Source organism: Berghia stephanieae, chromosome 4 (genome assembly GCF_034508935.2).
Source record: "Berghia stephanieae isolate SIO BIC M18660-M18661 chromosome 4, UCSD_Bste_1.3, whole genome shotgun sequence".
Taxonomy (NCBI): Eukaryota; Metazoa; Mollusca; class Gastropoda; order Nudibranchia; family Aeolidiidae; genus Berghia; species Berghia stephanieae.
The window spans coordinates 27578509-27591008 of NC_088363.1; the positions used below are offsets into that span (position 1 = coordinate 27578509).

Genomic DNA, 12500 nt, shown 5'->3' on the forward strand with positions numbered 1-12500 from the left:
ATGTTACAGTTCAGTTCTTACCTGCCAACACAACTTCTATCATCCAGCCCGTGGATCAAGGCATAATAAAAAACTTCAAAAAGGCACTCACAACTGAATCAACGTATCATTGTGAAACTCGACAGCAATGTGAATAAAAAGACAATCAATGTTGTTAAAAATATCATTTTGTTGGATGTCTTATATCTTTCTGATTCTTAAACAACAGACAGTTTACAACTGCTACACTAAAGCTAAATTTTTGCTGAGTGGCCATGCAAGAAATGCAGAGACAATAAACATTTTCCAAGTCGTTCTGCTTTCAACTCAGATGAGGGAGGATGAGCTGATTTCACAAGTGGCTTACGACAACAATCTATAATGCTCTGGTGGCTTCACCATCACCAGCGAGGAGTTAATTGAATATGCACAGAGAAAAAAAATAGAAAATTGAAGAGCAAAAAAGTAGTGATGAAGAGGACATCCAACCAATGACTTCATTAGAAAAACGTCAAAAGGGGAAGCTGTTGTCCAAGAAAGAACTCTGACCCCTCTGACAACATTTGTGGATAAGATTAGCAGTCAAGTAGCTGCTGAAGTAACCAAAAATAGACATCAAACTAGTCTCCTTGAATACTATGGCTTCAAAACTTGAAAAAAAAAACAAAAAACAAAAACAAAGAAGAAACAAAATATTTTAAAATAAAAAAATAAAAAAGTTTACTTCAACCAATACATCTTTCATTTGAAGTTGTATGGCCAGTCACGAGTCTGGATAAACGCAGAGTGAACTATAGTAAATCTGAAAAATTGCTCAATATCATGGCTGTCACTTATTTGGGACGCCACTTAACTTAATTAGGACGATTTGTCAGGAACCGAGCCGTCCCAATAAACCAGCTTGGACTGCATGAATTTAATATGCAGACATCGTTTAGTGGTCAATACAAAGTGAGATCTTATTGAAAGCCCAGTTAAATCTACCAGAACATGTGGTTAATTCATAATCTGTCAATAATTTTAAGAACAATCCTGACAACCACCTCAATACCTATCCAGCACTGTAAGATGTGAATTACCAAACTTTCACTTTCACATCAAAAAGAACAAATTGATTACACTCATGTTTGTTAACACTAACCCCCCCCCCCTCTCCCCCTACTGCTTTGTCACAATGTTGTTGTCTCAATGTTGTTTGATACCATATCCATTAGTACATACCTGATGATATTTAAACAACTCAGAGACTTGAGACTTGGTTAGACGTACAATTTCCTCATCAAGTTCAGCAGCATCCAGCTGAAAAATAATAAATTTATAGAAATAATGGAAGCTAAGTTGGCTGCTTATCAAAGTTTAAGTGCATCCTTTGTAAATTACATATTAAATTATGTATACATATAATGCAATAATAATAAGAGTTTATATCCGTTCATTGAAGACACCAAACGAGATATTGCTCCATCATTTTCTTAATCAAAAAAATAAAGTCACTAAAACTATAAAAAGAAAAACACCTGTATGTCTTGATTTTGTTTTGCTAATGTGCAATTTACATTTTAAAAATAGCAAAACAGACGTGGCATACTTCATATTTTCAAATATTTGTACTAAATAGACATGATTAAATATTTCCACAAGTTGGATGGATCTGTAGCGTAGTGAATAAGCTGTTTGACTCATGATTAGAAGGTCCTGTGTCGACGTGAACATACATGCAGGTCTGACATCGGATCACAACTATGGGCCTAGTTAAACATTGTTGTCATGGCCATGGACAATATTTTGCATCATTATAATAGTTGGGTTATCAGTATCAGACCTGCAAATAAGTGCACATCATCCCGGGTTCAAATCCCAATGAGGGACAACTTTCAATATTAATTTTTACTTTACTTTATTCATTTGTTTTCTTACCACTATTTTTTTTTTATTCCTTTATTTTTTAAATCTTATTTTTATCGACTTGTTTGCTTATCATTGTTCTTCTATTTTTCTTTCATTTTCTTCATTTCTTCTTGCATTAAGTTTTCACTATCATTTTCATCAGTATACTTTTATCATGTTTTATCATTAATATAACAATTAAACATTGTTGTGACAATAGTAAACTTACAAAAGTAAATGCAATCAGTGAGTAATTTTCAGAGCGATACCTAGTAGCACGACCAGGTAACACTAACACTAGATATCACTCTAACAGAAAGTCACCTAACGCCTGACAAAGATAAAATTAGGCGTCATATTCGAACACCAAATTGAAATGAAAATGTTAATCCTGCAACAGCAGGTCACTTAGGTAGGGAGAAATTCCGTAAGCTCCTCGGTCTAACATCTCTTTCAATTAGTATTTTCACCGTGGATCTTTTGTCAGGTGTTTATTCATTCAATTTGTCAATATATAGTAATAGTAATATAGTAGCATTTTAAAAACTCTATCAGAAGAAACCTTGATAGAATAGTGAAAGTTTAAAATTTACTTATAAATAATATGACTATTGTTTTAGTTCTCCGCCGCCATTTTTTAGTTTTAGTAGTTGATGAAGTATTGAATTTGAAAGGTAGTGCAAAGCAGTCCTATGCCTATGCTTTAAATTAGGGTAAGCTCAAGGCCGCAGGATTTTTTTTCTATTTTAATAGGGTTACTTATAGGTCTTGGTGGCAAAGGCAAAGGTCCTAGTGACTAGCGATAGTTAGTGATAGTGGGTGTTTGTTTTTCCTGCTACTGTCACTGTTACTATCTTGATCTAGATATTATTTTACTATCAAATTACTATTATTATTATCTACTGTTGTCTGTTGTTAGTGTTATATATTATATATTTATCGAATCCTATATTTATATTAGGATTAGATATCTAGCTAGAGTCTAGATATATCTATAGAAGTAGAAGTAATAAGTAATAGTAATAATATTACTTTTAATTAAAATTTAATAGATTTAGAATAATAATAATAGAAATAGAAAGAAGAGTGGTTAGTGTTGCGTTAGGGGTTAGTAAAGGTACGAGGTTTTATTTTTTTCTTCAGGTTAGTTAAAGGAATACATGGGTTCCTATAGAACGAGGACATAACGGAAGGCCTCCCCATAGGGATAAAATCAAAACAAAAATGAAACAGTCCATCAAGAAATGATATCCTACGCCTACGCTGTGCAGAGGCAGAGGCTTCTTCATTCTCAGAACTCAGAATCCTACTTTCGATTTCGAAATAATGAGTTGACTTAAAAGTACAGCGTAAATGTAATCGCATCAATTTAATGTCCCTCGATAAGTCTTCAAGCGTTATTCATATCTTTCTAAATGGTTATATTTTCCGATCGACCAATCCACGATTCAACGGATGAAATTACCTGACTGACTCGAAGAGCATCCACGGGTCCATCGTCCATGTTTTGTTGTTTGTAAACACTAAGTAGCTGAGTGCAGTGATTGGTCGACTCTGGAGTGACAAATGAAGCTAAGATAATTCGAAACCAAATTTTAATTTATACAACTGTTTTATCAAAATTAATTTAAAATACCTCTACTTGATAGCGTGCAATGTCCCACATTTAACTCATTTCATTTTCGTTAATAATGTGGTGCAAGATATTCAACAGCTAAAAATCAATAATAAGGAACTGACGTGCTTCAACACGACCATGGAGTAGTTAAAATCGTGAACCGGATTAGGGAAACGACCAGCATAAGTTGGCGTTGAACAGAAAACACTACGCCTTTTCCATGTGAAGGATTTACCTTTTACCGTGACATACCTATACATTTGGAGTTAGCACTTATGTGGTCAGTTACACGAGCCTGACGGAGGAGGGTGTATAGGTGCACGCCTCCACTCTATATGCACAGAGGTTATTAGAAAAGGTAGGAACCATTAATTATAAGTATTACAATAATTGATATTATTGTTCCCGAATCACAATGCTAATGTTGTTATACATATGCATGATTAAAATTATCTTTCCTGAATAAATGCTTTCTGTTGTACTTAGACAACATAAAAGAAAAGAAGGAGAAAATTATGATAAGATAGAAGAAAAAAAATTATTTTTTAAAGTATTCATACTCGTGGAATTGCATAACATTCCAAGCGCACATGCCTTTTTTTTATAAGTTGCATTCAAGTTTCATATCCTTAACACTATTTAATTGTGTATAGAGAGCAATGAGAAGTGGAATGGTGGTTGGGGGGAGGGGGGGGGGGCATGAGTTGATGCAGGTACCTATGTTAGATAATTTCGGAATGGAATTTCAAATGATTCGTTAAAAAAAAATACATGAAATTAATGCCTTGGGTTTATACCCCTTATTATTATTATTATTATTATTATTATTATTATTATTATTATTATTATTATTATTATTATTATTATTATTATTATTATTATTATTATCATATTATTATTATTATTATTATTATTATTATTATTATTATTATATTATTATTATTATCATTATTATTTATTATTATTATTATTATTATTATTATTATTATTATTATTATTATTATCATTATTATCATCATCATCATCATTCATTATTATTATTATTATTATTATTATTATTATTATTATTATTATTATTATTATTATTATTATTATTATTATTATTAATTATTATTATTATTATTATTATTATTATTATTATTATTATTATTATTATTATTATTATTATTATTATTATTTTATTTATTATTATTATTATTATTATTATTATTATTATTATTATTATTATTATTATTATTATATTATTATCATTATTGTTGTTGTTATTACATCGACGCATTATCCCGAGATTGAAATGACAGCTGACATCAGATAATGGGTAGAATGAAAACGAGGGCTATGTAGGTGTGATCTAATGACAAGAAGGATGAAGATGATCACGGTGATGTTGTTGATGTTAGTAATGGTGATTTTTTGTTCCCTATTGGTGCAATGATAACAAATAATAACGAAGATGGCGACAATGGCGTTGTTGGAGATGAAGAAGAGGTGCATGAAAATATGGGTTTGATAAAAAAAATATTCGACAAATGATTTTAAATGTCTTTTTTTAATGCGGTTTGGGCACGTTTAGTGGATATTGCGCTATATAAATCCTCTATTTTTTCCTCGTCCCTCCTTCCCCCAACCACCACCACCACCCTTACCCTTCAAGAGACACTGCATATCCTGCACATAATTTTGTCACATGATTGATTTTGTTTTACATATTTTGATAATTCGTGTCTCATAAATTCTTTGTACGAAGTGAGATATAGTTACATAAACGTCATTGAAATTCAAATTTAACCTTAACTATTAAAGGCAAAGCATGGATAATAAATACTCCATGGATTGTTATGTAAATATTATACGAGATAAATAATCATATTATCAACTCCACAATGCCTTCAATATCTTTACCTGCTGTTTTGCCTTTAATTTATGGGTTTTCTTTTTATTAACTAATGCTAGTTATTGTAATCGTACGTGTGCTGTAGTAGAATTTTACAAATCTATAATATGAAAACAGGATGCAATGGAGAGAAACGGGAACCATAAAGATATAGATAAAACACAATACCAATTTTTGTCAATAGCATTGTCGATAGGATAATGATTAATGAGACGGAACATTTCTATTCATTGAAAAATATGATGGCGAGCGGATCTAGGTCTTGTCTTCTTACAAACCCAAGAAATTATGTCCTACGTGATTGGTGACCGATTAGCCATCCATCATAAGTTCTATCATTTATTTACCTTTTTTTTGTACCTTGTGTGTATAACAATGATTGGAGCTTCTGCTCTGGTTTAATGACACAAACGGATAATTTATACGATTTCGGTTTTCCCCGTTATCAACAAACAGGACTACGGATACGACATAAAACATCAGATGATGACAGTTTTGTGTTTCGTGGTTTATTAGTCGCCCTGCCCTGTCTGTTGAGAGAGGGGAAACCTGAAACATCCACAATATTCGTGCCTAGAGCTAGAATTTTATTTCATCATTGTCTTTCATTTTTTTAAAGCTTCAAGCAGCATTAGTTAAACCTCGCGTGTTTTGAAGATTATTTTTTGGTTGTGTGGTCTCATGGTATGACACTCGCCTTTGAATCCGTAGATTCCTGGTTTGAGTTCCACTCTGGCGGCACAAAGTTGAGTCCCCGAAAAAAAAATATAAATAAGCTCTATTTTCACAATCTCACATCGTACCCAAGTGTAAATTTATGAGTGTCTCGCCGGTAACAGCGGTCCTTCTGTCCAAAATTAAATTGAAATAGTACCGCACAGGCGTCATGTCTCGTCCTAGATGTTACTTGTTGCTGTTGGCTTTGGTCCTCTTGTAAAATGCTTTGAGCACATTGAATTGATAGTGCGCTACATAAAAGCTCATGTTTAAAAAAAATCGAAATGTATCAAGATGAGTGGATTAGATAACCACTATTAACAAAGAATTATTTCCATCTAATTTTTAGAGTAGGTTTATTTTGTTGGGTTTTTTTTCCCCTTCTACTTGTAAAGTCATTCCCATTTAGATTAATTTGCATTCTTTGAACAAAGACATAATTTTCACATATCGCCTATACTTGTTTGTAATTTTTTATTAATAGCTTGACATGTATGGTATAGCTCTCTGATGTACGTTATATCTATCAATTCATCAAGTATCCATGAGCACTCTGGAGTCATGCGTTTGTTAACTAGTTAACTGCCGTACCTACTCTGGAATAACTTGCAAAAGCCCTCAAACCTGGGACCTCGTGAAGTCGCAAGTTTGAGAGATTTTGCCAAGATGAGGTTCATTTAAATCGATCGATATTTGAAGGACGAGTTTTCTTGCCAAATTTTAAAATACGTGTCTTTTCAGAGTCACTGGTTAAGGATGCTGTTGTTAAGAACGGAGTCAAAACAATTGCCCTTTTAGTATAACATTTATCACAAGTTGTAATAAAAGGGCTATGAGGTGGAATTTATGTTTTGACAGCTATATTTGTAAACATTCTCAATGGATGAAGCGCATATGCGTGCTAAATGGAATTTTATAAATTTTAATAACTTATTCCAATATGTATATGGATCGGACGAACCCTGATTTCTTCGATAACAATGTATGATGCTGTAAAATATTTTCTATTTCTGAAAACAAAGCGCTAATTACCAAAAAAAAAAAAGGCATTCTCATTCTTGATGTAGATTAAAAGGAAAATAAATAAATGTAGCATTGTAAATCAACATACATATTTAAATCACGAGTGATAAAAAAAATTCAGCAATTCTCAGGATCTTCGAGGCCGATTATTTCCGGTGTTTGGATATTGCTGCTCTTGATACTTATTTTTTGGATCCAGAGGCTAAACCTTTGAATTTGTCAGGGAAGATTCGTTCATTCGTATTGAATGATACTAGTAAAGAGTTATTTTATCTTTATACTTTTCCCCGTACTATTTTTATTAATGAGACTTGAAGAGGGAAGAAATAACACGGTGGTGAGAAGGGATCGAAACACATAATAATATTATTTGTAAAAATTAACAGTATTACCAAGAGTGCTTCTAGCCCATTGTTCTTTGCTCTGCCTCTGTCGACCGTGTCGCTAGTCGCTAGGATTAGAGTTAAACCGATTATTGCGTTTGATACGTGCCAATGCACACAGTCGGGATGAACGGTCTTCGATCTATCAACTACTAATTTTCTCAGTTCCAATAAGATATTGGAAATTACAAGTGCAACAAGTGACACAAGAAAAGGGTGTGTGGAGAGAGAGAGAGAGAGAGAGAGAGAGAGAGAGAGAGAGAGAGAGAGAGAGAGAGAGAGAGAGAGAGATGGGGGTGGGGGTGGGGGCAGAGAGAGAGAGAGAGATAGATAGATAGATAGATAGATAGATAGAGAGAGAGAGAGAGAGAGAGAGAGAAAGAGAGAGAGAGAGAGAGAGAGAGAGAGAGAGGCGTGTGATGTGATGGAAAAAAAAAAGGGGGGGGGGGGGGGGTTGAGGGTATTTGTGCTTTTTAAAATCTTGTTTCGCATCGTTGGTGAATTTCTTGAGAATCATAGATTTATAGTCGTGTAAGAGTTAAATAACAAAAGACCTACAAATGATTTGGTCTCATTATTGTAGTGGGATACAGCCGATGCGTACTTAAAGATCGAACAGATTATACAACAATGACTCACAAACCAATACAAAATATTTTTATTACAACTTTGCGTACAGTTGTCATAACTGTAAATACTTGTGTGCCTAACAAAATTATCATAATAATCTTGGCTCTCTCATAATTTTAAAAAATACGTAAACTTTTATATAGTGCAGTGTCCAATAAATGTTGCAAAGGTCCTTTACAAATTGCCCCAAGTTAGCACTAATTTTTAAACAGTTAATACTTTACATGTGACGACTGTAAGGCGCTGCTGCATTTTTTTTTTCGACAGAGACAACGCTGTTACCAGCCAGGTGCTCAGTTTACACACGAGTATGGTGCGAAAATGGGAGTTTAAAAAGCCTGATAATAATGTGAGAAAAGAGCCTTTTCCAAGGATATAACTTTGCACCGCCCACAGATGAGCCTGAACCTGGCACACTAGCCGAGCCTGATCACTTGACCACAAAAGTGAATTCTCATAAGAACGTTTGTTTTTTTTAGGTGATGATAGCCTTATGTAGATAAAGCAGTTAGAGCCTCTGGTTCCCATAACCAATGGCATATCATGGTGATGATAGCCTTATGTAGATAAAGCAGAGCCTCTGGTTCCCATAACCAATGGCATATTATGGTGATGATAGCCTTATGTAGATAAAGCAGTTAGAGCCTCTGGTTCCCATAACCAATGGCATATTATGGTGATGATAGCCTTATGTAGATAAATAAAGCAGTTAGAGCCTCTGGTTCCCATAACCAATGGCATATTATGGTGATGATAGCATTACGTAGATAAAGCAGTTAGAGCCTCTGGTTCCCATAACCAATGGCATATCATGGTGATGATAGCCTTATGTAGATAAAGCAGTTAGAGCCTCTGGTTCCCATAACCAATGGCATATTATGGTGATGATAGCCTTATGTAGATAAATAAAGCAGTTAGAGCCTCTGGTTCCCATAACCAATGGCATATTATGGTGATGATAGCATTACGTAGATAAAGCAGTTAGAGCCTCTGGTTCCCATAACCAATGGCATATCATGGTGATGATAGCCTTATGTAGATAAAGCAGTTAGAGCCTCTGGTTCCCATAACCAATGGCATATCATGGTGATGATAGAAACGCAGACCTGCCTAGTACTACGGAAAATTCGTAGAATTACGAAATTTTGGCTTCATTTTCATAACTTCATGATCATTTCTAAGTCATTAAAATTTATTGAAAATAAAAGTGCATAATCATAGGGATTTTGGAGTGATAAATCTAATCACTGAGAAGGCTAATTATTGATCTGTAAAGTTAACTATGGCGACCACAATTTTTATTTTCTAAAAAATTACGAATTTTTAGATTTTCAAGTAGACTGGTTTGGAAACGATCCAATCAAACATATCTTTCATACAAGAGATTCAATTCATGATTTATTACCACCAGTCGACTATTGAGTATTTATAAAGAAAAAAATATATTTGATTTTAGCTAATGTGTCCACCCTTTAAAAAATTGTTATCCCTAACAATAAATCTTCATAATCCGCGAGTTGTCCTCTCAGTAAGAGATGTTAATGTAAATGGGAAAACAAAGACATTGAATCATTTCCTTCATATTGACGACTTTAAAAAACTCAAAGCCTATTTTCAAAACTAACTTTTTAGTATCCTCAGCTATTTCTGGTACATGAAATATCTTGGAATATGACAGAGGCTTGGCCTAACATGGGCCTTTATTCCTCATTCGTTGATATCATTCATTACCTTATGAATATTTGGAAAAAAAAAAACACTTGGGGGTTGGGGGAATTGATAGTAGATTAAGGATTAAAGTTATCCAAGTCTAATAAGCTAAATTGTAAAGGTCTCATTGTTGTAGTAGTAAAAAATACAATACAATAAATAAATAAATATTTAAAAAAATATAAAAACAAAACACCACCCCCCCCCCCCCGCAAAAACCCAAACAAAAACAGCAATCTCTCAAAGCAACGTCGTCTAAGTGTTTTTAATTGCAATAATGATGAATGCGTCCATAATTTGCGTTCGATATCAATCTTGTAAATATACGGAAATCAAAACGGAAATAGATTATTATTATTATTATTATTATATTATTATTATTATTATTATTATTATTATTATTATTATTATTATTATTATTATTATTATTATTATTATTTTAACTGAAATTCGAACAATGACATGTTTATTCCCTACATATATATTTGCCGATGCACTGTATTTCTACTCTTAGAAGCATAACATAAATTTTCAAAAAAAATTTAAAAACAAATAAAAAAAAGAAGAAAAAAGAAGAAGGAGAAGAAAAAGACAATTATAATTTATAGATATGTTATTATATCACGAGCTTATCATAATTGATATCCGTGATGTTAATTTTAAAACATACCGTATTTATTATTTTTTTAAACATTTCGATATAAATCACAATCATATTAATATCCTGATCCATTCAGAAAATTAAAATCGTATTACACTGTACAACAATAACCAATCAATCAATCGATCTACTTATTGTTAATTCCACCACGGTCATCGCCTTTGTTACCGTACTCTCGTACTTAGACAAAACACTTTATTTTCACTTTGGCGAGAAAACTTATTCTTTTTTACTTGTCAAAAAGTCTCACACCCAAGCCTTCTTTAAATTCTAAGTTTTTAATTTTTTTGACAAGACGAGAGTCATCTTAGCAGATCGATATTTGAAGAAAAAGTTTCCTGACCGAATTGAATAAAATATGTTTTGGCATAATGCTGCCGAGTAGCCGGCCGGCGTCCTGCACCACAGCTAGTCACTGACCATTGTTAATACCGCATAAGTCCAACATACGTACATTCTAATGTACAAACACATACATATTGTGCGTTCATATTGGCATGTTCACAGTGTATCCGATCGAACTCGGATTTATAATATGTACCCATACACATGCTGTTGTTAATGTTATGACGAATGACACATTGGTCTGGCAGTGGCCAACACATTGGAATAGTCTCATTGTTAAGTTAAACCAGACATGAGGTAAGAAGAAGAATTGAAAAAAAAAAAAATTAGATTATTTAATATGTAACAACGAATAATCAATTGTAATATGTTTTGCATGGCATGTGAAACTCAGACAATTAAATTTATGGTATAATAGGTGGCATTTTTGTTTATAGACGGCTTATCATTAATTAACCAAGAGGAATATCACTTAAAAGAAAAAAAAATGTAATTGTTTTTGTGAGATCTATTGTTTAATTTGTAGCAAAACTATAATATTTTACCGACAAATTATGTTATTTTCTTCAAAATATTGATGCAAAGTAAATAAATATATAAATAAATAAATAAAAATTAGAAAGGTCGACGATATATTATTTCTTTTTTTTTATTTTGTTCAAAGGAAAATTAAATTGAAAATAACATGTTTTTAATGTTACAAACAGGAGTAATAATTATGTGCATCTTCATTGCATAGGAAATTTTGAGCACGTTCTATATATTACGCTAGAAAAATGCTCTAATCAAAGTTTTAACAAAATCAAACGAGGATGAGCGTGGCCAGTGACCGCATGGGTGACAATTATTTCAAAACTCAGGTGTGTATTAAAAAAAATATAAAAAATTGAGCTTTTATATAGCGCAATATCCACTAAATGTGCTCAAAGCGCTTTACAAGGGGTCCCTGGCCAACAGCAATATTTAACATTTAGGACGGGACATGACGCCTGTTAGGCGATGTTATAATTTTTTCGGACAGAGATAACGCTGTTAACGGCCAGGTTCTCATTTTACACCTGAGTACGGTGAGAGAATGTGAGTAAAGAGCCTTCTCCAAGGACTCAACTATGCGCCGAGCGAGGCTCGAACCCAGGACCTTCCGATCAGAAAGCGAGTGTCATACCACAAGACCACATAGCCGCCCATATTAGGGTTGGGTAATGCCATTCGACTTGGTACTTGAGGATCAGAACCTGGTATTAACAGTGACAGATAATGCTGTAAGAGCGCTTTTACAAAAGTTAAAGAAATAAATAGATGAACAAGAACAATATCATATGATATCATAGTCGTATACGATTTATTTATGTGTCAAACTTTTGTAATATTTATTTGTAACGTGCATTGGGCATCATATAGTGATGGAAAGGCGTGATATAAATGCCATGTATTATTATTATTTAATATTATTATGAATAGATAAACAAACAAATAAATAAATAAATAAATAAATAAAATGAGGGATAAAAGTTGTTCTTTTAGTTATATAGGTACTTTTTGATAAATTCTTTTCTCATGAAATAAAGCGATATTCAGTGCAGTATCCTTTCATTTCTGTTGCATAACTTAAGGAATATGTGGTGTAGTAATTTATACATTTGTTAGTGTGAA

At 32.8% G+C, this 12500-nt stretch overlaps 2 protein-coding genes across 3 annotated transcripts in view; one reads left to right on the forward strand and one right to left on the reverse strand.

The window, feature by feature from the left end:
* LOC144970353 (peroxisome biogenesis factor 2-like) overlaps positions 1-3392 on the reverse strand; it is a 45274-nt gene extending 41882 nt beyond the window's left edge. For both annotated transcript variants that reach the window (XM_078909902.1, XM_078909903.1), the window contains exons 1-2: positions 3332-3392; positions 1201-1278 (exon numbers count right to left, since the gene is read on the reverse strand). In XM_078909902.1, the coding sequence (XP_078766028.1) occupies positions 1201-1278; positions 3332-3370 (117 nt within the window). In that variant the 5' untranslated portion in view covers positions 3371-3392. The remainder of the gene's footprint in view (positions 1-1200; positions 1279-3331) is intronic.
* The window catches only part of LOC144970355 (uncharacterized), a 162496-nt gene that overhangs the window by 25717 nt on the left and 124279 nt on the right, over positions 1-12500 (forward strand). The gene's annotated exons all lie outside the window — the stretch shown is intronic.